The sequence below is a fragment of the Podospora anserina genome, chromosome 4 (genome assembly GCF_000226545.1).
Source record: "Podospora anserina S mat+ genomic DNA chromosome 4, supercontig 4".
NCBI lineage: Eukaryota > Fungi > Ascomycota > Sordariomycetes > Sordariales > Podosporaceae > Podospora > Podospora anserina.
Genome location: NW_001914850.1, coordinates 1,441,769 through 1,467,600, shown reverse-complemented (window position 1 = coordinate 1,467,600; position 25,832 = coordinate 1,441,769). Strand labels below are relative to the sequence as shown.

The following is a 25,832-nucleotide window of genomic DNA, read 5'->3' as shown; positions in this document are numbered from 1 at the left end:
GTGGTGGTGGTGGTGGTGGTGGAGGAGGAGGAGGGTGTCAAACCTTCCAAGCCAGTTGCCAAGCGGGGAAGAAAGGCGCTGATGAGGTGATTGTGATTCAGGATTAGGGGAAAATGGTGTCCTCAAATAAGAAACCTAGTACCATTGATGATTCCATCGAACTGCATCCTCTTCCGACACTTTTGAGGCGTTGGACGAAGTTGTTGGGTATGCATTGAGCGGGTTTGTTGGATTTATTTTTGGGGATATTGGATGGGATTTATTTTGGGCGTTCGGGAGTTGTTGGACTATGGGTCAATGTATTGATCGGGTGGTTCACTCTTTTCCTGACTGAGGGTACCCAGTAAGGGGGGGGGCTCGGCAGGTTTTTAACGAGGGCCACCAGCACGATCGGGAATTGAGGGGGTTTTTGTTTGGGCGGCGAGCATGGAATTATGGATTTTGATTGTGATACCCCGAATAACAAGGAGTGATTATGGTGTGTGTGTGTATCTCGTGTCCCTTTGAATTGTAAAGTGATTGTGAAGTGACTGGGTGCGTATCTACATGCTGCCTAGTGGTATCGAAAGCCTTTCAACTATGTGACACTGTGTGTTGAAGGCAATGCTCTGGGAAATTCGTCCTGGCCATCTGAGTGGCATTTGTTTCCCCCCCCCCGAGCTTGCTGCACTTGAGTATGAAGCTGTCGGCCAGCATGCGCGCGCAGTCCAGTCGTAGCACAACAGTTCCAACAGGACATCATATCATGATCATTTTACTTTTTGTTATTGTTCAAATATGTACGTATATACGACAACAAAGCTATGGGTATATAACTTCTCCAGCCAGTACCACCACCACCAACCACCCCATCAACACCCTTGCACACATTCTGTCATCCTGTCATGTTGCCCCAGGACAGAGAAGACAGAACGAACGCTTGCTCACCAGGCCAGACATACAATCAACAACAACAACAACAACCCGCAACGAAAACCCTAAATAAACAACCGCACACGCAATCAAAGAACACAACACACGCACATTCAGCATCCACACACAAATCCTGTATTTCTCTTCCCCCATCCATTCTCATTCCCACTCAACCACCCCGCCTAGCAAATATAAAAGGAGATGCCCCCCCCATGCAAAAAAATATACCACCCTATTTGCCCCACCCACCACCCACCATATGAGAACAAAAGCAAAAACAAAAAAAAAAAATAACAGACTCCTTTTCTATCCCATAAAGATAGAATATGCAACAACCACTACCTCTTCCCTCCCCACCCCCATCCCCTTCCCCAGTCAACAGTGTATAAGAAAACAAATTAAGAACGATAGTGTAGATGTGTGTGCAAAAATGTACCACGACGACGACAGAAAAAAAAAAAGATGTTCAACAAAGAAAATATGATAACGATAGAAAACAATCACCCAATCACCACTCTCGCACCCTCCTTGCCCAATACACCCCTTTCTTTAGGCTTCGGACTATTTCCCCTCCCCTTCTTCCTGCTCAAAAACCCAAAGACACCCCCACCGCCGCTTTCCTTTCCATCCAGTTCGTTATTCGCCCCAGAGGCGTCCGCTGGGAGTGTCGCGTCCTGTCTGGCAAGGTCGCTCCAGCTGCCGCCCCCGTCGAGAGTAACCTGTACGCCGCCTGTTGGGGACTCGACAATCATTCCTGGTCCCGAACGGTTTCCAGCGCGGGGGTTGTAAGACTGGGGGTATGGCGGCAGCGGGGGAGGGCGGCCTGGGGCGCTGCGTCGCGAGTGGTTTGACGGGGGGCGGGTGAGTTTGTTGCTGTCGGTTGGGGAGTTGCCGTTTGTCGTGGCGGGCGCGGCTGTGGCCGTGTCGGTTGTTTGGGCGGTGCCGGGCTGGAGGTTTTCTTTGCCGGTAGCGGCTGCTGGTGCTGCTGGTTGCCCGTTTGGTTGGGTGGTTTGTGATGCGATTCTGGGAACGGTTGTTAGCATGAGCACCCGCGGGAAAATGGTGGAGAAACATACTTCTTATAAGCGGCCACAGTGTAGTCAAAGTTGCGGAAATCCGTCTCTATCATCCTGTAGAGCTCGTCCTCACGAATCTCCTTGTCTGTCGCGTCGTCCTTTAACCTTTCCCTAGGTTTCTGTCTCCGCGCACGAGCCTCAAGCGGCGCCTCCTCCAAAAGCAGCTCTTCCAAATCGTAAGTAGCGTCAAAGTTGGTCTTTTCGGATGATGGGATAAACACTGGCTCAATCTCCTTCCTTTCCAGGGCCATGAAATCGATCATGGAGAAAAAGTCATTGTGAATGAAGCTCTCCCATGTGTGGCCCATACGTTTGCTCGGATTGGGTTCCAGGGCGGCCTGGATGGCGTACATGCATGTAAGCGACACCGGAGGATTTGTTACGGGAAACCTGGGCTTTGCAGCTTGAATAACGGCGCTCAATGATGATTCGGAATTTCCCTCGAACGGCCTCTGCAACGGGTGTTAGTCTTACTCATGTGGCTTCCCGGTGAACTCCGCGATGTGGGGCAGCGTTGAAGAGAACAAAGACATGGAACGGCTGTGGGCTTTCTCGTACCTTGTTGTAAATGCATTCGTAGAATAAGACACCCAATGACCACCAATCAGCGCGTACGTCATAGCCGTTTCCTGCGTAGACCTCGGGGGCAAGATATGCCAAGGTGCCGGACTTGCTTGTCAGGTTTTTGCCCGGCATGATATCGGAGGCGACGTTCTGTGAGTAGGTTAGCAAACGCTCGTAGCTAGCCCTGTCATATGGCTCATGAAACCTACAAAATCCGTCAAATGGACGTGACCTTCTCCGTCCAAAAGGACGTTGTCGGGCTTCACATCGCGATGGACAATGCCTTGCCTGTGCACATACCTCAGAGCACAGCCCAGCTCGGCAATCCAAAACCTGACGGCATCTTCTGTGAATGTTTTTCTTGAAATGTGGAACCGCAAATCACCGCCGCTCATCAGATCCACCACCAGGTACATATACTCGATGTCCTGAAAGCTGTAGCGCAAGTTGCAGATGAACGGGTGGTTCACGTGCTCCAGCATTCGCCTTTCCCGAATGATGTTGCGTACACTTTCAGATCGCACAACTGTATACACGCATGTCAGTCGTCGTGTCCTTGATCTGTGGTGTCAGGACCTTGAGGGATCCCAACGGTGCACCAACCTTCATCTTTCCGAATGTACTTGAGCGCAAACGACAGCCCAGTGTCCTTTCTCTCGACGATCCGTACTTTTCCAAACGCTCCTCGTCCGACAACTCGCAATAGGCGAAAGTGGTTCAAGTTCACTGTTCTTTGTTAGTATGACCGCTCCTGATATGCGCCGATTCCTTGTTGCAACCCACCTTCGCCATCGAGGTCAACGGGCTTGCCCTGGCTGTTGCCCATGGCTACCGCTTCTTTGCTCCCTTTTCCGTGTTCTTTTTGATGATGCTCCTACTCAAACGACCATGCAAAAACCTGAGGATATGCACTTTGACGGCGCTCAAAACGGCTTTGGTGATTCTGGGACACTAGAACACCAAACTTGATCGTCATTCGGCTCCAGTCTTGGCGTGGGAGAGCGGAAGCGGGAAAGCTGGCGGGAGAACCGGCCGCTCGTCGTCGAGGTGATAATACAGTAGAGAGCGTCGTCAAAATCGGCGTCGCTAATTTCGTCGGATCTATCAGGCGCACTCGATTTTGCGTCGTTCGTCGGCGGTGGTGTTGTTGTAGAGGTGGAGGAGGGAGAGGCGAGTGTTGGGGAAGAACGGCAGGATGCGGTACGCATGCAGGTCGGGCAGTCGGCCAGAGGCTGAGGGGTATCGACAACAAAGAAAGCCAATTGCTTGCTTGCTCTCTTCTCTTGGAGGGAGAAGATGAAAAGATGGAATTCGAGATCGAAATGGCACAGGCGCACACAAACAAGGGACCAAGCTAGATGCAGTTACACAGCACTGGGAAAGGGCATCAGCAGCTGTTTCGCATTTAAGGGGGAGGGGGGGGGGAGGGAGGAGTGCTTGTTGCTTGTCGTCGGTCCCTGTTTATTAGAAGGGGAAAGGCTTCGACGAGAATGGTGCTGGCCCGCCCAGTGGTGGAGGAAAGCCAGCGCTGGTCGCTGGAGGCGTGGTAGCGGCACCCCTGGTCGGATGGACAAGCGGCTTGGGATGCACAGGGATCACTGGGATCACTACCCTTGGGGGGGTGGAGCTGCCGTCACGATAAAGAGAGGAACTGGTGACCATTCCTCTGATTAACTACCACCATATACGACGGGAGGCTCCCTAGCGAACAATGCTTTGAGGTCTGTCGTTATCATGTATGATATATGATACTTGATGTCTAGGGGCCATTTGTCTCCAACTAGCGCCACGAGGGGTGAGTGAGACCTTTTTTTTTTTTGTTTTTGGATTCTGGAATTGAGTGCGCTTCCGATTCACTCATCGGCGCGCAGATCCCGCCCGGAAACAAGCTGGTGGCTTTTTCCTCGCAGTGGGCACAAGTTTTTCGGACGAGAGATATTCGGTGTCAGTGTCTCTGTCTTACCTCCATGAGGTGTAGCGGGCTCCAGCAGGCAATCAAAGGCCACATGGCGACCCGTCGACTTTACGTACATTATGGCCCCCCCTGGCCTGCGGTGCCTGCGGTGGAATATTCGCACAAAGATGGGACGCATCGTGGCCCTCACGCAGCCCAGCGCTGAACAGCCAGCCAGCCCGCTAGCGCCAGAGTCATATAATGGCGTCTTCTCAGCCGGTGGAGGCACCCGCGATAAGACTCCTCAGGAAAATTCCATTCATTTGATCCATCCAGCTCGTCCCAGCTCGTCCCAGCCCGTCCCAGCCCGTCTCAGTGTCTCCCCTTCAGGCATGTTGCCTCCATCGCCGATATTGCAACGCGCTGGGTCGCTGGGTCGCTGGGTCCCGCTGTGCGGTGAGCCCGGACCCTGACCATCTCTTTTTATGACGAGTGCCGCATCGTTGGATCGCTCCCTCTCTTTCCCACATGCCACATGCCACATGCCACATGTTCGGAACTTTACGGCCCTTGTCCTCACTCTGGCGAAGGGTACGGTGCGAGGTCACTCCACCACACAATGGGGGCGGGGCGGGGGGGTGAGGGCTGTTTTTGCAGAGACCAGAGGGAAAAGAGGTTAGCCGATCTGTGCGTGCGCAGCAATTCCAAGCCATCTCCTGGCCTAGCATCTGGCATTGCTAGCCGAACGGTGAGATTCCTCCCTCACGGCATCACAGGTTGTGTGTGTCTTCACATGCGGGGGAGGACCACGGGAAGAGGCCATATACATCTGACCGCATTTATACACGACAGCGGCAAGGCGGCGTGGATATCAGGCAGAGGTGCAGTTGTGCGGCGGCCTGTTCTTGACTTGTATCACGGGATACGAATAACACTGAATATCAACAGCAGCGGCACCAAACACCACCTCAAGCCGCACGCCGAAACATCACGGGCGAGAGACACACACACTGCGTATCCGTACACCTCCTTCTGTCGATTCCCGCGACACCGCGCACTAAAGCACGCAAGTTATCCTGGGCTTTCCACGTGTGGTTTGCGGTGAAACGGGCTTGGTGTCGCTGCTATTAGCTACAAGCGGTGTACTAAATGTGCGTGAGGCGCGCTGAGGACCAATGCGGAAAGGCAGTGTGGTATCAACCAAGACTTAGGTTTGGGGCTGGTCCAAGCATCACGACCACACGACCCCGCTACAAAAAGCTCAGGTTCGCAATCGCGGGTGGTTGTCTCGGGTGAAAATGACTTGTCGTTCCTGATGTGGCCATCGCCAGGACACACTGATCAACATTCCCGCCAGCGACCCCGCGGCGCACTCAGGTCTACTAACGGCACCTCACCACCAAACGGTTTTGTCTTCGTGTCATTCTCCCCCGAGGCTTCATCCATATCACTGGACCTTTCGTCTACCCGCCCGAGGCCCTACAATTTCGCCACGCCGCCTGAGAGCTCGAATCCACCAAGCCAACCGAACTTCGGCCATGTCCGCCCTCTCAGGTCCCGAAGATGTGTTGTGCATGACGCTACTGGCTTCCTGCGGCACAACCTGAAACCAGATGATCGAATCCGGACAAGGGAAAAGAGCTTCTGGAAGCCTTCTATTGCATGCCGAACCAGAGTCTTGTTTCCTTTGCCTGCCATCCGCCAGCCCGGTTTTTCTTTTTCTTTTCTGCTGATTGATGGATGGATGGTCTGCTGCGGCTGCGGCCTTGCGGCGTCTTATTCGTCCCCCCTTTTCGGTGTTGACTACATACATTATACATTTTCCACTCCTACCACACACCCAACACCCGGGCCAACGCACGGCACGGAGCGACGAATAGGATGTCGGCCGCGTTATCTATCGCAACCAATCGAGCGATGAATGGAACCGAGGGGTGGCAGATCTTCTAGAAGTTCCAGCAGAGAAGAAGCGAATGAATCCTTCCCATGGGATTGGGACGGTGCGACATTGCGGTATTCCCGTGTTGGGTGTTGTTTGACCGCCCAAGGGCGGCGTATTCAGGGCAGAACACATTGGATCATTCTTTCTCGCCACCAATCATGTACTTGGGGCAAGAGGTATACAGCGGTGGAAATTTATTGACTGATAGACACCGGAGCACGTTTCGCGAGCCAAGCTGAATTGGAGAGATTTCAGGGACGCGCGAATAGGCAGGGTTCGGAGCCAGAGGACCGTACAATTGGGAGGGCGATCTGAGGTGTGGTCGATGTCGGAGGGTTGGCATTTGGCATACGCAAGCTGCGTATGGGTAAGCCGGCACTGACTGGTGGATCGAGATGCGGGGACCATTGCAAATGGTTGGTTATTCACAAGGACTGACGACCAGCAGATCCAAGCGACTTGGGAATGTGGCTTGTTTAGCAATAGGTGAGGAAGGCAGGTGATGAATGTTGATGCTGGACATCTGAGCTGATGTTCGATGGATGAACTTTGATGATGCTGCCAGGCTAAGACACACCAGATCTTCCAGCCAGAACTTTCATTCCACGGTTGACCCGATTGATTTTCAGCTCTAAAACAGAAAGAAGCCTCTCTTTCCATCATTTTCCTTGGAAAACCCAACAGTAATAAACAGTCTCGCATCACTTGTGGTCGAAACAAAACGTCACCCTCCAATACCATCCACCCCAACAATCGATGTCACAATTTCTTCTTCCCCAGAAAACAAACTCAAACATGGCAATTCCACAATCCGCTAAAAATAACCACCTTCATTTTCTTTTTACGATCCAACGTCGCATGCCGCACTCCCACACTCACTCCTTGAAAAAAAAACCCAAGAAAAAAAAACAGATCTCCATCCAACTTTAACCTCCAGCCCTGAGCCCTGTTGTTGGTGTGGTATTGCTTACATACGAACCCGAGAGAAAGCCCCTGAACCTGAACCGCCTACGGAATAAAAAGAAACGACAATTAAACAAGGCTGCCCCACTGCGGGGAAACCACGATTCTCTAGCCCTTTTCAGATTGATGAGGCGAGTTGATGAAAGGGGGGGGGGATAAAGTGTAACTGTAATTTTAGGCGGGAATGTTCAAATGTGTGGTCGTCGTCATGACGTCAGAGGGGGATCATTTGTTTATGGTTTGGGGGGCACCACCACTTAGACGTGGTGGTTCGATTATCTCTGTGCAACACCATCAATTGACCATCCCTACTGCACGATACTTGATCAAATTGAATCCTCTCCCCAGGCGGGAAACACCTGTTGACCCCCGGCTCCAAGAATAACACATATTCCAGCACACCAGGCATCATGTCCCTCCTCCGCACCACCCTCCGCCGCCCCCTGCCTCCCCTTCCCATTTCCTCCTCCCTTTCCCTAACCCGTCAATACAACCCCTCTCTCCCCCGTCAAGCCTACAAGGACGACCAAGACCGCACCTCCCTCAAACCCCGACCCAACGATTCCACCAAATCTGGTTCGGACGACGAAGCCGCCGAGTGCGCCACAGCCTTCGACCCAACCGTCACAGACCCCGACTTGGAATTCCAATCCTGCTGGAAGGGGCCGTACGACAACCCCTTGGAAGCCTCGGGAGCCAACCGGGAAATATCAAAGGAAACAAACGAGAGGGCAGAGGAGAAACAAGCACCGCGGGATGGCAAGACGAGGGAGAGCCACTCTAGTAAGGAGGGGAAGAAGGCGGGGAGGATGACGAGTTCTTTTCCAAAATGAGAACCGCAACAAACAGAAGAAGAAGGAGGATGGATGGGTTGTTTATTGGCTGAGCATCAGGTGTGCATACTTTCGCCTCAGTAAACAGGAGAGTGAAGGGAGTATAAAAGCTCAGGTTGTTGAATAAGGGCATGTTGCCTTGTCTCGCCATATGTCATTTCGCATCTTTGTATCGGGTTATTGGGGGTTGCAAGCATTTTATACAGACCAGAGAGACAGATATCGCATCGCTAACGTCCCATATTCTTTCCCAGCGCTCTTTGTGCATGTACCACCCACATTAAGCATACAACCCATCCATATCGTCCTCCTCCTCCTCCTCTTCCACCTCTTGTTTCTTGCCCTTCTCCTTCTCCCTCTCTTCCGCCTCCTTCCTCTTTTTTCGCTCTCCCAAGTCAGCCCTACAGCAAGGGCACGTCCCCTTGGTTCTCAACCATGGGCTGACACATTCCAGATCCAACCTGTGTCTTCCCCCGCAAGGGAGCTCAGCCACCAAGCAGTAGGGATCGTCGAGGAAGTTCTCCATGCAGATGGGACATTTGTCGTCGGGGGAGAGGGACTTGCGCGGGACGCGATCGAGGGAGTCGACGAACTCCTGGGAGGTGCCCTCGAGGGAGGTCGGGGGGTGGAGCGTGTCCTCCTCGAGAGACTGGGCGAGGGAGAGGAGGAAGGACTGGTTTTCTTGGGAGGGGGCCGAGGAGGCGAGGGTGAGGAACTGGTCTTGGACTAGGCGGAAGGCGGCGGAGAGGTCGACTGGGTTTGGGATGGAGTGGGGGTTTGTGATGTGGTCGGGGGTGATGGTGGAGGTGAGGTGGGAGGTGAAGGTGGACATGTCTATTTGGCGGCGGCGGGTGGGGCGAGGGGGGGTTTTGATGTTGTGTTCGACTGTTGGGGGAGGTTAGCATATGTAGGGGGATAGATGGAATGGTTGGTGGTGACGGTGGGGGAGCTTGCCTTCGTATTGGGAGGCCATTATTGTGACTGATTTTTGGGTGTGGTTATGGGGGATTGGAGGTTGGATTGGGTTGGGGGGATGGAGGTGAGGGTGTTAAAGGGGTTGAATTAGCTAGGGTTGAATTAGCTAGTGTCGAGGCAGAGAAGTTGTGTCGTCGTCGGGTGGTAGTTGCTACCAGGCAGAGCTCAAGTGACGCGGTGCTCCCTTCCTCTCTGCATCGCGGGGCCCGGATGCTGAAGCTGTCGTCCGAGGTGGGGGTGGTCAGTGCGCCCCCAAAAGCTGGGGTACGCATCGCAGCTGTCAAACAGCGGTGGGGCCGCTGTAATTGGACCCCTTCTCAGGGCCGCCCCCTACTAACAAATCTCATTGTTCCAGGGGTGTATCAAAGATGCGACAAGGCGAAAACCAGTAGAAATTGGAGTGTTTGGTTTTACAATTTGAATGATAAGTTTCTCTCTTCGTGCCATCATTATTAGAATTCCAATCATATCGACACCTCGGTTCAAATCCAAGAAGCGGCACGTTGCCAACTAGTCAGAGGCGTCCAGTTTGTGAAACACAAAAGGCAGCCAACAATAACTTGCGATTGTGTCGGTTTCACTTTTCAGGGCGGATCTAGCCAGCTTTACGAATCACCAATTACCCACGATTGGTCCCTGAGAGAGTGTTGCTACACGCCTGAAAAGCTCGTGGTTGATCTGGGTGACTGCCACGATTTTCCCGTTGGGTGGTGCTGCAGGTTGGGTGGCATATGACATCATGCAACAGAAGATAAAGACCGGGTATTAGATCGACTGCTGTGAAGATCTAGTCGCGCCGACCGTGTTCACCTTTTGCATAATTTTTCATTTTTTTTATTTTTATTTTTTTCCATTCAGCTGTTACATATTTTCTTTTCACAAGTCGTCGAGGGATGAAGAAGGAGTAAAGCAGAGTTAGCAAACACAAGCAGCAGCAACATGAACACTGCGACAGTGGGTTTGGCGGTTACGCCAACGGTCATATCCACTCTTTTATCGCATGTAAGTGATCCCGTTCAGGAGATAAAAAGGACCAACAGCTAGCTGACTTCACAAAAGTACCTCAGTCGGAAACCACGGGCCAAAAAGCCCACGGCTCACCTGTCGTATGACGAGGGCCTTCATCTTATTCGCTCGTTTCTTCAGTATGCCTCGCGTCACACAGTCGAGGATCTCCAAGCCTTCACCAGCCAATGGGTCCCTCACCCTCAATGGGTCAAAGTCGACGTGGTCGATATTCCAGAGCGCGATCTCTCGAGGTCGGCCGATCTGCTGGCTGAACAACTCGGCCCGGAAGGTCTTCGTCAAGTAGGCGGAAAGCAATGGTGGCAGTGGCGCAAGGAGAAGCATGCGCTCAGGGCGGAGTGGATCGAGATGAAGGCTGATTACCAGGAGCGGTTGAAGGCAAATGACCCAGGAAACCGCGTCATGCTTTATGTTCATGGGGGAGCGTATTATTTTGGCAGTGTGGACGAGCATCGGTATCAGATTCAACGACATGCGCGAAAATTAAAGGCGAGGGCTCTCGCGCCGCGGTACAGACTTGCGCCGCAGTATCCTTTTCCTTGCGGTCTGCAGGACTGTTTGGCGACGTATCTCTATCTTTTGACGCAGCAGGAGTCCAGCACTATTATTCTCGCGGGCGACTCGGCTGGCGCGGGTATGATTTTGTCGGTGATGGTTATCCTCAGAGATGGGGGGCTGCCTCTGCCAGCAGGCGCGGTTCTGATCAGTCCCTGGGCTGATTTGACGCACTCCTTTCCGAGTGTTGCGGGTGATTGTCCGATGGATTATATTCCACCTTCCGGTTTCCACCACAAGCCATCGCCTGCGTGGCCTCCGCCGGATGAGGATGAGCTGAACGAGCTCAAGAAGGTTGCCATGCAGCAGAAGCAGGAGATCGCCGAGGAGAAGGAGATGGACGGGAAGGAGGGCGGGTCGGATGAGGCTCATGTTCCTAGTCAGAAGGATGTCAAGGAGACTACGCATAAGCTGATGTTTGATATCGACGGGGAGCAGATCACGGTCAGGGAGCAGATTCAGGTATGTTTCTCAACCTCTTGAATATCTAAACAACACACTAACCATGACACCAGATCTACACCACCAACGACCTCCTAGCCCACCCTCTGGTCAGCCCGATCATGCAACCCACTCTCGGCGGCCTACCGCCTCTCCTCATCATGGTCGGCGGCGGTGAAGTCCTCCGCGACGAGCAAATCTACCTCGCCCACAAGTGCGCCAACCCCTCGCAGTACCTCCCACCAGAAGCCCTGATGGACGACCACGCCAGAGCCCAGGTGGAAAGATACAAGCCCACCGACGTGTACCTCCAAGTCTGGGACGACATGTGCCACGTCGGCCCTACACTGAGCTTCACCAGGCCGGCAAAATACATGTACCGCAGCGTGGCCCAGTTCTCGGCCTGGGCGCTGGCGAGGGCACAAGGGACCGAGATTGCGATTTTGGATGATGATGTCATCTCTGTCATTTCGAATGATAGTTCTTCGAGTGATGGTGAGGAGGATAAGACAAAGCCCGAGGTGGTAAGTGCTTTCCCATCTTCCTATTCCTATCAGATCCACTAATGTTTCCCCTCAAGAAGACCGAAACCACTGAGCAAAAAACGACGGACCAGGAGAAGAATACCCCTACCCCGACAAGCCCCCTCTCCATCGGCACCGCCTCCTCCCCCTTGCCCCCGTTCAAAAACAACATGATCCGCCACCGCGTCACCCGCCACGGGGACATCTTCCCCCTTGACCCACCCTCCGCTCTGCCAGGGTGCACCATGTCCCGGGATCTGGTTGGGGTAGTCAAAGTAGGCACTGTCAGGAAGTGGTACGAGCACAAAAAGAGGTGGGATGTGAAATTTGCAAAGACAAAGGCGCGTGTGCATAAGCAGCGGATCAAGGACATGAAGGTGGGGTATGAGGTGTTTGGGGAGGGGGAGGTGCCGCCCCCGACGGCGCTGGCGGGGAGGAGGAAGATTGATGATGGGGGTGCGGTGGAGAGGAAGAAGAAGGGGAAGGGGAGGAGTTATGGACTTAGTCTTTGGGGGAGCTGGGGGAGCAAGCATGACGAGAGGACAAGGGGAAATATGGCGTTGGCGGAGGGCGGGCTTGGGAAGTCGGTGGGGAGGGAGTACAAGGCGGGGAATAAGGCTGAGGGGGAGGGGGCGAGGGAGTGGGAGGATATCAGGTTGCAGGGGGTTGAGCAGGAAAAGGAGAACAGAAAGGTTGGGGGGAGTCCGGCGAGGAGCAAGATTAAGAGTTGGAAGAAGCTGGTGAGGGATGAGAAGGAGGATGAGAAGTTGCCCGAGGTGAAGGGGGGGGAGGAGAAGGGGGGAGAGGAGATGAAGAAGGAGGCGGGTTTGAAGCCTGCTGGGCCGATGGTGCCGGAGGAGGAAAGGGGGGGTGATGATGATGATGCAAAGGGGACTGAGGCCGATGCTCAAGACACTGACGAAGGGAATTCTGGTCTTTTGTCTCCGGAGGACAACAGCACAGGCGTGACTGGCAAACGGCTCTTTCTCGGCGGGGTGGCCATGCCATTCTCTATGCGCAAAGAAGCGGAGACGGCCTCCATGATCACACTTGCGCCTGCCTCGCCTATGGAACAGAGTTCCGTCCGGTTGTCGACAGCTGATTCCGTCAGTTTGGCACCCTCGAGAACTGCGCCGCTCGAGGCGCCGGCTATCAGTGTCCAGGGGGTGTCGGATGATGACACCATGTCTACTCCGAAGAGAGCAGCCGAAAGAGCGTCGAATATTACTGTTGCGACTGAGTGGACGACGTTGGATGAGCCGGGAGTGAGTGATCCGAAGGCGTCCAAGAGTGAGGTCGGCACGGTGTGGACAGAAGAGGATGAGGGGGAGGATAAGGCTACGCCGTTGCCGACGCCGAGTGTGCTGACTGGGAGCATGTATACTGCTACTCCTGGGCAGAGCAGGCCGGAGCTGGATCGGTTTGTGACTGCTGATGAGGTGCCTAGGGCATCGTACTGAGACTGGATTTTTCTTTTGTTTGTGTTTTGCTGGATACCCTTTCGATTAGTGTTAGCAAAGATTGTTTGGTTAGAGGGTTTAGTTTTAATGGTAATTGATAGTTTCGAAATTCTTGATATAGTTTTGATAAGTTTGGTGTGATTTTGTTTTGTACAGTAGATAGATATACAGCAGCATGATGGATAGATGCTCCTTGGAAGTCAGTTATAAAACAACGCCCTGAACGCCAGTCCGAAAAATTCCACGCCATATATGTACAACACTTCCCATCCCAGCTCTTCTTCTTCTTCTTTTTCTTCTTCTTCTTCTTCTCCCACACCATTTAATCAAGACCGTTCTCCGACTTCCACCTCGCGAGATACTCCTGGGGGTCCCTCGGCCCGAGCTTGGTGTCGTACTGTCCGTATGTTCTCTTGACGGCGTTGGTGACAAAGGGGGTGAGCTAATTAGATCTTCATCAGCATTTATTCATCTAATTTTGGCGGAGGAGGAGGAAAGAAGTAGTAGGAGAGCGAGTGAGTTACCTTGAACCCAGTCAAATCGGGACAGACATAGGTCCGCACCTTGTTCCACTCGATGATGTAGCCGCCGCGGGAGGTGTGACGGCCCATGGAGCCGGAGCCGGTGCCCTTGTAGAAGCCCTTGTTGACGTCCTTGGTTGTGAGGCGGAGCTTGCGGTAGCGCATGCCCAGGAGGGCGCGGGTGGGTTGCATTTTGGCGGCTGGGTGAGGTTTACTGCTTGGATAGGTGGTGATGTCGTCGTCGTCGTCGTCGTCGGCGTCGGCGTCGGCGTGGGGCAGCTCAGTGGGAAATAATTTTGGCACTGAGGTGGGCTTCCCCCGGCCGGCAAGGAAATGCCAAGACTTTTGGTGGGACGCTCTTACCTCGCAGAAATTGTGGGGTAGAAGCTCTCACCGCCCAAAAGTTCGAGTTTTTGGGAGGTGGGCAGAAAATAATCTTTGGGTGTCTGGAGAGAAAGAGAGCAGGGCTGGTTGATGTGGTTTGCGCAGCCGTTTTACAACACCCGTCACAGCAAATTTACGACTCGCCCACGCGACGGGCAATTCTTGATCACGCGACACCCATTCCTCCCTCAGTATCGCTTCCCCAGAGTACAGCGGCACCACGACGACCACAAAACATGCCAGGCCGCCAATCCCACGGCCGCCCCGTCCTCGCCGGAGGTGGCAGCGGTAAAAACAAGGGCAGCAGACCTCAACCAAGCAGCAGCAACAAACCATCATCGTTCCCCAAATCCCGCTCCAAATCCCAATCCAAAGCCCTCGACGCCTTCGCCCTAGCCGAGGAATCCCTCGGTCCAGAACGCCGCCAAAAAGGCGTGCGCTACCGAGATCTAGAGGAAAAGGTGGAGAAGCCCTCCAAAAAGCGGGCTCACGAGGAGGACGAGGACCAAGATTTTGACGACGAGGATGAGGAGGAGGAGGAGGAGGGAGCGCCGCCGCAAAGGAAAAAGGCCAAAAAGGACGAGTTTGAAGGGTTTTCAGATGATGCCGCGGGGAGTGAGGACAGTGAGGAGTGGCATGTGGGTGTGGGGAGTCAGGATGAGGACTCGGAGTTGGATTCGGACGAGGCGTTTGGGGAGAGTGATGAGGAGAGGTTTGAGGGGTATAGTTTTGGGAAGGGAGGGAAGGATAAGAAAAAGAAAAGGGGGGAGGAGAGTGAGGAGGAGGATAGTGATTTGGAGAGCTTGGGATCGGATGCGATTGATTTGGCGACGGCGTTGGATCAGTATTCTTCTAGTGAGGAGGAGGGTGGGGAGGGGGGGAAGGGGAGTGATAGTGGGGAGGAGGAGGACGAGGAGGAGGAGGAGGACGAGGACGAGGACGAGGATGACGAGTCGACGGATGGGGATGATGAGAGTAGTGAGGATGATGAGGTGGATGAGGAGAGGTTGAGTGAGCTGAGGAGAAAGATTTCTGCTTTTGGCGGGGAGGACAGTGAAGAAGAGGAGGATAATCCGGGGTCGGGGAACGCAAAGCTCAGTTTGGCCGATCTTGGGTTGACGGGGATCAACGACGAGCATATCAAGAAGTCGATCAAGTTGATGAACAAGGAGGACAGGGGCGAGAAGAAGACGAGGCTTGATGTTCCTCTTGCGAAGACATTGCAGGATCGCAATCTGCGAAGCGCGGCTTATTCCGAGACAAACAAGACGCTTGATCGCTGGATTGATACCGTCAAGTCGAACCGTCGAGCGGATCACCTTATTTTTCCACTTGCGCAGAATGCCCATGATAAGGGCCTTGCTAGCGAAGAGCTCATGCCGGTAAATCAGAAGACATCTGGGACGGAGCTTGAGAGCGCTATTTTGAGCATCATGGAGGAAAGCGGTCTCGGCCCTAGCGCTTCCAAGGAAAAGAAGAACGAGGGTGGTCTCATTGATGAGTCAGAGAGGCTGTCAAAGGCCGAGCAAAAGGAGATCACACGGCAGAAGCGTCGGGAGAGAGAATTGCACGATCGCGAGATGGCCCGCCAGAAGCGCATCAAGAAAATCAAGAGTAAGGCTTATCGCCGCATTCACCGCAAGGAGGGTCTCAAGGACGAGCAGGCCGCTTACGATGCTCTTGTCGAGGCTGGTGAGATTGACTCAGAGGCCGAGCGGGAAATGCAAGACCGGAGACGTGCGGAGGAGCGCATGGGTACCAGGCACAGAGAGAGCAAGTGGGCCAAGCTGGGCAAGAAGGCTGGTCGTGCTGTCTGGGACGAGGACTTCCGCGCTGGTCTTACGGATATGGCGCGGAGAAAAGAGGAGCTTAGGCGGCGTGTCGAGGGCCGCAAAGGCTCCGATGATGACTCTGATGTTTCAATGGGATCTGGCGACGAGAAGGATAAGAAGCAGAAGCTGTTGTCTGAGCTCGACCGGGCGGCTCAATACAGCGATGACGATGAACCAAAGTCTGGGCTGATGAGCATGAAATTTATGCAGAGAGGCGAGGAGATCCGGAGGAAAGAGAACGATGATCTTGTGGCACAAATACGTCGTGAACTCGACTCTGAGGCGGAGGAGTCTGGCGAGGAGATGGATATTGGCCGTCGCCAGTATGGCATGGGCAGGGCGGATGCTAAGCTCCCGGCCAACTCACCCAAGTCAAAGAAGAAGGCGGCGAAGTCCTCTGAACCAGTCGTCTTCAAGGACGACGTGGAAATGACCGAAGCACCATCTCGGAAACAGAAGAAGGCTGTCGAAGCTGAACCAGTAGGATCAGCACCCAGCGCGCCTGGAGCCTGGTCTCGCGTGCCGCAAGAGGGTCGCAAGAGCAAGAAAGCGGCCGGCAAGGCCCCGGCAGCGGAGCTCGATCTGTCCAACTCCGTTGCGCTTGCTACCAAGTCATCCAAGCCAAAGTCCAAGACTGCCGAGGCGGATGATGGCAATGACACTGACGACTCTGACGCCATCCACCTTCCCATGGCCATCCGCGATCAAGAGCTCATCAAGCGCGCCTTCGCCGGTGAGGACGTCGTAGGTGACTTCCGCAGGGAAAAGGCCGAGATCATGGACGAAGACGACGACAAGGAAATCGACAACACCCTTCCTGGCTGGGGCAGCTGGGTGGGCGAGGGTGTCAGTGCTCGCGAACAGAGGCGGCACAAGGGGCGGTTCGTGACCAAGGTGGAGGGTGTCAAGAAGACGAGCAGAAAGGATTACAAGCTGAAGGATGCAATTATTAGCGAGAGGAGGGTGAAGAAGGTATGTTTGCTGGCTCGGTTTTCAATATTCCAAGGGACGACGATGCTAACAGACATGATAGAACGATGCCTACCTCGCTACCTCGCTACCATTCCCATTCGAGTCTCAGCAGCAATACGAGCGCTCGTTGCGTCTGCCTGTTGGGCCGGAATGGCAGACCAAGGAGACGTTCCAGAGCACTACCAAGCCGAGGGTTATCGTCAAGCAGGGTCTTATTGCTCCCATGTCGAAGCCTATCGTTTAGGGTGGTGGTGATGTTGCTGTTCTGGTTGTTTGTTCATAGCACTAGAGGGTCACTTAAAATGGGTTCAGTGTTGGATAGGGTACATGATCATTTGCTTTTTTCTTCTGTCTAAGAATGACATCTCTGCGGAGAACAGAAACCCGCAACCATGTGCTATCATCTGATTTTGCGCCTCTGCTTTCAACATTTTATTTCCCCCTACAATAGTGATGCGGCATTTCTTGCTTTTTACCCACCCCCGTCCCGCCCAGGTCATAATCATACACAACTTCCCTCTCTCAATTCTGAGATAACCCCCCCTGGCCTAAACCAACCTCTGTACACCAAAGAAATAATTCCCAATCTTCTCACTCCCCTTGACCTCCTTCCACCCACACCCCGGCACAAACACCACCCCCATCACCCTTGCGTCTCCCCAAACCTTTTTCCCTTCCCGTGAGTTTTCCTTGCTAAACCACTCCCGCAGCTCATACTCATGAAGGTATTTGCCCCAGTCGTGCGTCCCCTTTGGCACCATCTTCAAGATATCCTCCGCCACAAGATTGGTAGTCACCCAGCTCGTCCACGTCCTCGCAATGGTGCTCATGACGACCCACCCGCCCGGCCTGACAAACTTTATCAGTTCCCCCAAAAACTGAGAGGGGTAATCGACGTGCTCGATTACTTCAAAACAAGTGACGATGTCGACTGGGGGGAGGACGAGGGACTCGATTGGGGAGTTGAGGTAGCTTAGCTTTTGGGCGAGGGAGGGGTCTCGTCTGGCGTGGGATTTGGCGACGGAGATTATGACGGGGGAGGCGTCGATTCCGGTTATGGAGAGGGTGGCGGGGAGGCGGGCGGCGGATTCGGCGAAGATGCCTCCTCCGCAACCGATGTCGAGGTAGGTTAGGGAGGAGTAAGGGGGGGAGGTTGGGGAGGAGGAGAGGCAGGAGCGGATAAAGTCGTGGCGGTGGGGGTTCATGAGGTGGAGGGGGCGGGAGGGGCCGTGGGGGTCCCACCAGGAGGAGGCTAGGGAGGAGAAGTGGGAGATTTCGGTTTCGTTGACGCTGGAGGTGGTGGTTGTGCTGTGGGGGCGACATGGTGGGGGGTTTGGTTGTTGTGATGGGTGGGCGAGGAGGGGGAGGAGACGGCGGGGTGGTTGTGACGGTCTTCGGAGAAGAGCCCGGGGAGTGGCTGGGCGGAGGAGGGAGGACCGCATGGTGATGATGTTGGCTGGCGGGCACCTTGCGGGATGCTGAGGTTTTTGAGAGAAGAGCTGGAATTGGCTTGCGCGCGCGCGCAACGTCAGATGCAGATTCCCAGCGACATGGGTCTTACTGCCAAGGACTTGCAGGGTTCCAGAACAATTCTAGCGTTGGCTCGGCGTTTGTGCCCCGCAGCCGTCCATCCATCAGCCGCGGGGAATCTGTTCCTGTGAAAGCCGAGCCGCCGCCCGCAGCGAGGGGCAGATGAGAAATTCCATGTGGGAATGCGGTCAATGGCATGGCGGTTGTTTGTCAGCGACCGTCATCTTGTAGGGGACAATGTTATGTAAGGGGACCTGGATAGTTGGTAATTGGTGACATATTCACTCTCTCTCACTATCCCTCCCCTTAAATTTGTAGATTTGTAAAAGCCATAGCAAATAGTGATCACGTCAAACAGACCAACTCTTCGGCATCGCCAGAGTGGTGAAAGTAACCCCACAATCGGGAAACCCTGCTGCCCGCTGCCGAATAGAGACGTCCTCGTGTGACTTGTACCGAGCGACTGGGTTCACCGTCATAAATTGGCAGGTGATCACCGAGCTGTATATACATATATACCACGGTCTCGTCCCAATCCAGACTCCTCCTAAGGAAGCCGAGTAATGAAAGTCGCCGCCGCTATACAATAGGACCCTTGGTGCATTCGCCCCGAAGTCGCTCTCCAACTTTATAATTTTTCGGGGACCCCTCACAAGTCGCAATTGAGCCGACTGAACCCCCACTGCAACCGAACGACCTACCGAGCGCCAGCCAGACAGCTAACTCGGTCCCAGCACCACCATCATTGCGTGCGCGCATCCTGCTTGACCGTTGTCGCCGCAAACCAAACAAAATAATCTGAACGTTTATACCCTTTCAACTCTTGTGCCGTAGCGACTTCCAGTTGGAAGCGCACATAACAAAGCCCCAACAATGCCCTCCACCACCACCGCAGTCGACAACATCGACTCCTCACAGTTCGACTCCATCCCCGACACAATCGAGGCCTTCCGTATGCTCCCCCTTTCCCTCCCCTACCCAAACCCCCTATGCTAACTCCCCGCCCCCCGCCCCCCAGGCAACGGCGAATTCGTCGTCATCCTCGACGACCCCTCCCGCGAAAACGAAGCCGACCTCATCATCGCCGCCGAGTCAATCACGACCCAACAAATGGCCTTCATGATCCGGCACTCCAGCGGGCTCATCTGCGCCCCCATCCTCCCCGACCGCTGCTCGTCCCTCGACCTCCCCCAGATGGTCACCCACAACCAGGACCTCCGCACGACCGCCTACACCATCTCGGTCGACTCGGCCGACCCGTCCGTCACGACGGGCATCTCGGCCCACGACCGCGCGCTGGTGTGCAGGCAGCTTGCTGATCCTGCCTCCACCCCCGAGACGTTCAGGAGGCCGGGACATGTTTTTCCGCTTAGGGCGAGGGAGGGGGGTGTGAGGGATCGACGGGGGCATACCGAGGCTGCTATCGACTTGTGTAGGTTGGCGGGGAAGAAGCCTGCGGGAGTGATTAGCGAGTTGGTGGAGGATGGGATCGAGGTTGAGGGACGGGCGGTGAGGGAGGAGCCGGGGATGATGAGGGGGCAGGCGTGCGTGGATTTTGCGAGGAGGTGGGGGTTGAGGGTGGCGACGATTGCGGATATGGTTGAGTATCTTGAGAAGACGGAGGGGAAGTTGGTGAAGGGGGGGGTGAATGGGACGCAATAAGTTTGCGGGGGGACAAGAGTGTTGTACAAAGTTGGAGAGACGACTCCCCCAGGGTGTGGTATATTGCTACGCTTGTGTTTCCGATATGGCTTTTGTCTCACCTTTCTCTCTTGCTTTTGCTTCACTGCAAGGTTGGATAGTCCCTCTGGCTTCTTGGCATAGAGCACACATCACCACGAGGAGGCTGCTTTCTGTTGTCTTTGAAATCATGTAAATGCAAATTCTGTGGTATTTTAAGGTCTGGGGCGCATTGCGGGCATTTGGAGAGGTTAGGTGCTTTGCGGTAGATAAAAAAGAAGAGAAAGTGTTTTCCTTTTCGTGTGTTTCAGCAGGCGTGTGTGTGAAGTCGTTGGCGGAATCTTAAAAGTGGCATGGTCGGCGATTTGACTAGGTCTTCATCAGTCACTGCAAGCAGGATTGCATGGAAGCTTAGGAGAGGAGCATCCCGATTACCTGCTCCGGGAACAGCTATAACAAATCAGAGGATACAAAACAGCCACTCGTTATGTATGCAAACTAGATCGCTACCCATAAACCATGACCTATATACCTAACATAATCCCAAAAACGAAAGAGGGGGTATCACGCTCCTATTCCCATATTAACCATCAGTTGTAGTGTCCGAGAGCATGACCCCGTGACCTATAACCATTCATCCCATCCATCCTTACACATCTAATCATTCCCAAACATCCATCACACAATCGTTAACCTCAATATCCATCATCATCATCATCACCATCATCACCATCATCAAGACTCATCAAGCCTGCCCTCGCCCCCCAGCCTGAATAACCAACAAACTAGCCCTGATCCCCGTGGTGATCAACCTCTCCGCTACCTCCCCAACGGTAGTCTTCAGGTCCGGCACCCCGCCACCAGCAGCGCTACTGCTGCTCCCACCGACCTCAGCAAACCCCTTCTTGGCATTGCGTCGGCCCAAAACGACAACATCACCGGCATTGTCCCTCGTGTTGCCCACCGCTTGTTGAGCAAGCAGGATAATCTCCTTGAGTTCCTCCTTCCCAGCGGGGACATCCGCCTCAGAGAAATTCACTCTAGTAGCGAGGTCTTCCGGGAGAGAGCTCTTGAGCGTGGCGTAAAGCGCACCATCCTCAACGTCAGTTCCAGAGACGGGAGAAGAAGAGACAGCAGTCTTGTTGGTCTCGCTGTTGTCTTCCGTCGTGGTGGTCGACGCAGCAGCGGATTTGGCAGTGGAGGACAGTTTTTCTTTTTCGCTGCTGTTGATCCGGACGATGGTGGCCGAGACGTGGGGGTTCTTGGCTAGTTGAAGAACGATGCGCAGCGCGACGCGGTCGTCGGCGCCGCCGAAGAAGGGGAAGAAGACGTGGTGGGACTTGTTGGCGACGGGGAGGACGGCGACGTCGGCTTGGTTGCGGATGGAGATGGCGGATTTGGTGCGTTGGAGCTCGGGGCGGTCGACGGGCTTGGTGATGCCGCCGAAGCCGTTGTCGATGAAGATGCCTGCGTTGCAGATGGCGGAGGCTTTCTCGAGGGTCTGGCTGATGAAGTCGAGATGGGTGAAGGATTTGAAGCGCTCGTTGGTGTCGGCTGTGACGGGGAAGGACTGGTCTTCGGACATGGAGCCGCTTTCGCCCCATGGGATCAGGGCGAAGTCGGAGGAGACTTCGTGGGCTTGGGTCATGAGGGTTTCGGCGTAGGAGTCGGCGGGGACGACGGCGACGCGGCCCGAGACGGCGACGTCGTGGAGCTGGGAGAAGGTGCGGAAGGCGTTGACCACGGGGTCGCGGAGAGAGTAAAAGTCTTCGCCTTCGGTGAGGTGCATGACGGATGAGGTACGGTCGGTGAGCTCGAGAATGCGCATACCGTGGACTTCCAGGGGGCGTTTCTTGATGATGACCTCGGTGGACTCGGCATCAGGGGTTTCGGGCTCGACCTGCTTCTTGGTGACGCTTTCGGGGCTGAGGATGGTGATGAAGGTGAAGAGGCTGGGGAGACTGTCGAGACGGAGATGAACCATGAGACGGCGGATCTGAGAGTCGACGCCCTTTTTGAGACCGCCCTGCAGGCTCTCAGAGGGGTTCAACTCGTTGCCGTCCCAGTCGATCTCACCCTTTCTCCATCGCTCAACCTTGGTTTGGTACCACTTGGGATACAGCAGCTTTGTCATGGGGGTCGTGGCTACGGTTGTGACCAAAGCCATAACAACGAACATGCTGAAGGTGGTTTCGGACAGGATACCTGCCTGGTAACCAATGTTCTGCAATATTGTCAGTATGCCCGTTACCAAAAGTTCCAGATCGTCACGCGACACTCACAAGCACGATCAATTCGACCAGACCCTTGCAAGACATCAGGGCGCCAATAGTGAAACTCTCACGCCAGAGCAGCTTGTTGGCGCGAGCTGCGAGGGTGCCACCAATGATCTTACCAGCAAAGGCGCAGGCAATGACCCCGATGCAGTAACCCCATGTGATACCATCGTTGAGAAGACCTAGGTTGGTCTTCAGCCCAGACAGGGCAAAGTACAAAGGCAGAAAGAGGACCGAGATAAGATCCTCAATCTTCTCAGTAAGCTTGATAGCGAAACCGCCATCGTGGGGACAGATCAGTCCCACCAGGAAGGCTCCAAAAATGGGATGAACACCAATGATTCCTGGTCCAGTTAGCGTATGTATGGGATCCTTGGGATATGATACCAACCCACCAGTAAACCAAGAGGAGGCCAGAACCATGAGCAAGGTCAGCGCAACCATTCCCTGGGTAGGGCCATTATGCAAGCTTCCGGTCCGCTTGAGGATCCAAATGAAGGGTGGCCGGATGGCGAAGATGAGGAACAGAGTCCAGCCAATGCAGCAGAGCAAGGCCCAGAGCGCGGCCAAGCCACTGCTGTTGTTGGTCAAGGCGACGCAGAGCGCGAGAAGCACCCAGCCTGTCACGTCATTTCCAATGCCGGCAGCCAGAACGGTGACACCGACACCCGAGCGGAGGAGGTTCAGCTCGGAGAGAATGCGGCAGAGGACGGGGAAGGCAGTGATCGCAAGGGCTGTACCGATGAACAATCCGAAGACGCCAAAGCCAATAGCTTCGTCGACGTGAAACTCCTTGTACAGACCCCAGGCAATGGCAAAGCCAAGGCCAAAGGGCAAGATCATGCCGGCCATGCCTACACTTAGGGCGGCCTTCCAATTTTGCGTGAAGAGACGGATGTCTACTTCCAACGCAACGAGAAACAAGAAAATGATGAGACCGAGGTTGGCGACATTGTTGAAGACTGGCATAGACGCAGGCGGGAAGATTGCTGTTGAATATGGTCAGTAACACCAAACACATCATCTTCACTCTAGGAAACATACCGGCCTCAAACCCGGGTATCCTCATCATCACCGTGGGGCCCAACAGAATGCCGCCGAGAACCTCGGCGATAACACGAGGTTGGTGAAGCCATCGTAGCGGATCTGAACGGTTGGTTAGTCAGCATAACCTAGCTTCGTGAGATGACTAGGTAACTTACAAGCTAGTAATTGACAGAAGATGATGACAATGATGGCCTGTGTGTTGTTGCACGCGTCTATTGTTAGTCAAGCCGAGAAACACGACGGCCCGGTCACCGCGTGGGCCGTGAAACGAAACACGGCCCGCGGCTCTGGACCTGGGAGTTGGTGAGGTCGGACGGCGGAGGTGTCAACGACATACCTGTACGATGAAAAGAGTGATGGGGTTGGAAGGCGTATACACAATCGGGTTGACGCCCTCGAGGACACCAGCTTGCGGAGGGGCTCCGGTGCTGTTGCCCGTAAGCTCACCGCCTGCCATCGTGTGTGTGGTACGTCCGTTTTGTGTTGATGGACGTGTCAGACAACGAGCGAGCACAACAAGAACAAAGTCGCCGAAAAGAGAAGAAAAAGGTCGAGGGAAAGAGGGCCGGTCTCGTCTCCAGATGTGGTCGAAACAAAATGACCTGGGGCACGGGGACCTGACCTGGAGGAGTCGGGGGAGATGGAGATGACTATATATCACTTCTGACAGAATATGCCCCCGGACCGGGCTGTTTGCTGCATGTCCATGGGTTGCTATCTTGGGCAGGTAGCTCTGCTCGGTATCGCCATTTCCACGTGACGGCGCACCGGGCTGAGTCGAGAAACAAGCTTCTCGTTAGCCTTTCTTGTGTGGTTGATGAAACAGGATTGATGAGGCACCCACAGCTGCCTGAGTGATCCCTCAGTACTTGGCGGGCAATTGACGGGCAACGGGGGAGCGGGCGCTGTGTCTCGCTCAGTTCGCTCAGTTCCCGCCGCCCTGGCCGCTTTCGCCTTTGTTCAGCTGATGCTTTTCTCTGGTAACCCTCCTCTCCTCCTCCCATCCCTCCAACAAGGGGTCAGCAGAGCAACCGGGGGCAGCGCCGGGACATCGTCAGGCATCACAAGCAAGTCGCTGTCGGGTCAGATATCAAGAGTCTCGATCTCTGAGTGGCTGCTCCGGTTGACGTTCCATCCGACACCCCTCCCCGGGTTCTGCGCAAGCGGGAGCCAAGATCCGCGCTAACGGTGGTGCCAATTAATGCCAAGGAGGTCCGGACCGGCTCCAACCTCTCTGCTCCTGGGCGAACCGTTCTGCCATCATCGCCGCCTCCTCTTTTGTCGCCAATTGCGCTTCCCACACAAGTGACACGGAACTTTTGATGGGGAAACACAGCAGAGAGCCTCTGAGATATTTATTGTCATCTAGAGGCCTGTCAAACACGGCAAACACCCGACCACGGAGCTCTGATTCCACCTGAGCATATGCTGTGAACCCTAACCCTCATGCATCTCTCCCAGAAGGGCATCTCTTGAGCGGTTGGTTCGTGCTCTGCAGCCTGCCATTATCGCCCATCGTTCATCTCAACCAACAGGTGTACAGCTTCCGCCCTGCATCGACCTGCATCATCACCACCCACCACCAACAAGACCCGATATCAGAAATCAGTCAGAAATCAGCATGCTGCGGAACGTCGTATGGTGTGTATGATTCTCGCCCATCTCAGCGTCTTCCAAAAACAATGGCCTCAACTTCAGCACGTGCCCATAGAATTAGTTGGCGAGAGAGGGGACTGTTGAATTTAAGGCCTGAGAAATAAGGTAGTATTGCATGGCGCTAGGCCGCCAGGTCTGTGGGGGACTAACGGGATTACGTGAGGTGAGCTATATAGGGAAAGGAGGTTTTGGGGTTTATAGGGTATTTAAATACTTTTAGTATTACCTTTCCATTAGTTATCGATTTCTTTAGTTAATTAGTATTATAATCAATATTATACTTATACTTATAATTATATATTTAATTAATTTATTACTTGTAGTTTTAATAGTTATAAATCCAATAATAATTTTTCATAAATAAAGCTCTAATTTTATTATTATTATAATTACCCACAATATAAAATATAGTATATTTCATTAAAGTTACTAATTGAAATAATTTAAATTAATAATTTATAGTAAATATCTTCGACTATAAAGTTCTAAAGTAAATATTACAAAATTTAATCTAAAAAGTTTAAATTTGAAAAAATAATAAATAAATAAACGATAAATTGAAAAAGAAAATTTATAAATTAAATATTATTGTGTCACGGCACTAAAGCGAAGCTCATGGGAGAACAGGATGTAGAGCTCGGGAAAAGCAGCGCCGCTTTGGCTAAAGGGATATACTAAATTTAAAGCCTAAAAATAAGGTAATATTATATAACTTTAAACTGCTAGGTTTATTGAAAACTAACGGGATTACGCAAGGTAAATTATAAAG

General features: G+C 53.7%; 8 protein-coding genes across 8 annotated transcripts; 3 read left to right on the top strand and 5 right to left on the bottom strand.

The window, feature by feature from the left end:
• Window positions 1-1,412: 1,412 nt before the first annotated feature.
• PODANS_4_6850 (uncharacterized protein) lies at window positions 1,413-3,034 on the bottom strand (the record flags this gene model as incomplete). The annotated part of the gene is made up of 4 exons (XM_001906119.1): window positions 1,413-1,935; window positions 1,989-2,440; window positions 2,547-2,840; window positions 2,891-3,034. The coding sequence occupies 4 exons, from the start codon at window positions 3,032-3,034 to the stop codon at window positions 1,413-1,415; spliced, it is 1,413 nt and encodes a 470-aa protein (XP_001906154.1).
• Window positions 3,035-8,464: 5,430 nt separating this feature from the next.
• On the bottom strand, window positions 8,465-9,016 carry PODANS_4_6860 (uncharacterized protein; the record flags this gene model as incomplete). The annotated part of the gene is made up of 1 exon (XM_001906118.1): window positions 8,465-9,016. The coding sequence occupies one exon, from the start codon at window positions 9,014-9,016 to the stop codon at window positions 8,465-8,467; it is 552 nt and encodes a 183-aa protein (XP_001906153.1).
• Window positions 9,017-10,098: 1,082 nt separating this feature from the next.
• PODANS_4_6870 (uncharacterized protein) lies at window positions 10,099-13,165 on the top strand (the record flags this gene model as incomplete). The annotated part of the gene is made up of 4 exons (XM_001906117.1): window positions 10,099-10,161; window positions 10,219-11,202; window positions 11,256-11,705; window positions 11,765-13,165. 4 exons carry the CDS (start codon window positions 10,099-10,101, stop codon window positions 13,163-13,165), a joined length of 2,898 nt encoding a protein of 965 aa, XP_001906152.1.
• Window positions 13,166-13,629: 464 nt separating this feature from the next.
• Window positions 13,630-13,878, bottom strand: PODANS_4_6880 (uncharacterized protein; the record flags this gene model as incomplete). Its single annotated transcript, XM_001906116.1, has 1 exon — window positions 13,630-13,878. One exon carries the CDS (start codon window positions 13,876-13,878, stop codon window positions 13,630-13,632), a length of 249 nt encoding a protein of 82 aa, XP_001906151.1.
• A 428-nt stretch (window positions 13,879-14,306) lies between these two features.
• Window positions 14,307-17,129, top strand: PODANS_4_6890 (uncharacterized protein; the record flags this gene model as incomplete). Its single annotated transcript, XM_001906115.1, has 1 exon — window positions 14,307-17,129. One exon carries the CDS (start codon window positions 14,307-14,309, stop codon window positions 17,127-17,129), a length of 2,823 nt encoding a protein of 940 aa, XP_001906150.1.
• Window positions 17,130-17,422: 293 nt separating this feature from the next.
• PODANS_4_6900 (uncharacterized protein) lies at window positions 17,423-18,316 on the bottom strand (the record flags this gene model as incomplete). The annotated part of the gene is made up of 1 exon (XM_001906114.1): window positions 17,423-18,316. The coding sequence occupies one exon, from the start codon at window positions 18,314-18,316 to the stop codon at window positions 17,423-17,425; it is 894 nt and encodes a 297-aa protein (XP_001906149.1).
• A 961-nt stretch (window positions 18,317-19,277) lies between these two features.
• On the top strand, window positions 19,278-20,066 carry PODANS_4_6910 (uncharacterized protein; the record flags this gene model as incomplete). The annotated part of the gene is made up of 2 exons (XM_001906113.1): window positions 19,278-19,356; window positions 19,423-20,066. The coding sequence occupies 2 exons, from the start codon at window positions 19,278-19,280 to the stop codon at window positions 20,064-20,066; spliced, it is 723 nt and encodes a 240-aa protein (XP_001906148.1).
• Window positions 20,067-20,829: 763 nt separating this feature from the next.
• Window positions 20,830-23,864, bottom strand: PODANS_4_6920 (uncharacterized protein; the record flags this gene model as incomplete). Its single annotated transcript, XM_001906112.1, has 5 exons — window positions 20,830-22,293; window positions 22,367-23,349; window positions 23,405-23,506; window positions 23,563-23,599; window positions 23,745-23,864. 5 exons carry the CDS (start codon window positions 23,862-23,864, stop codon window positions 20,830-20,832), a joined length of 2,706 nt encoding a protein of 901 aa, XP_001906147.1.
• Window positions 23,865-25,832: the final 1,968 nt, after the last annotated feature.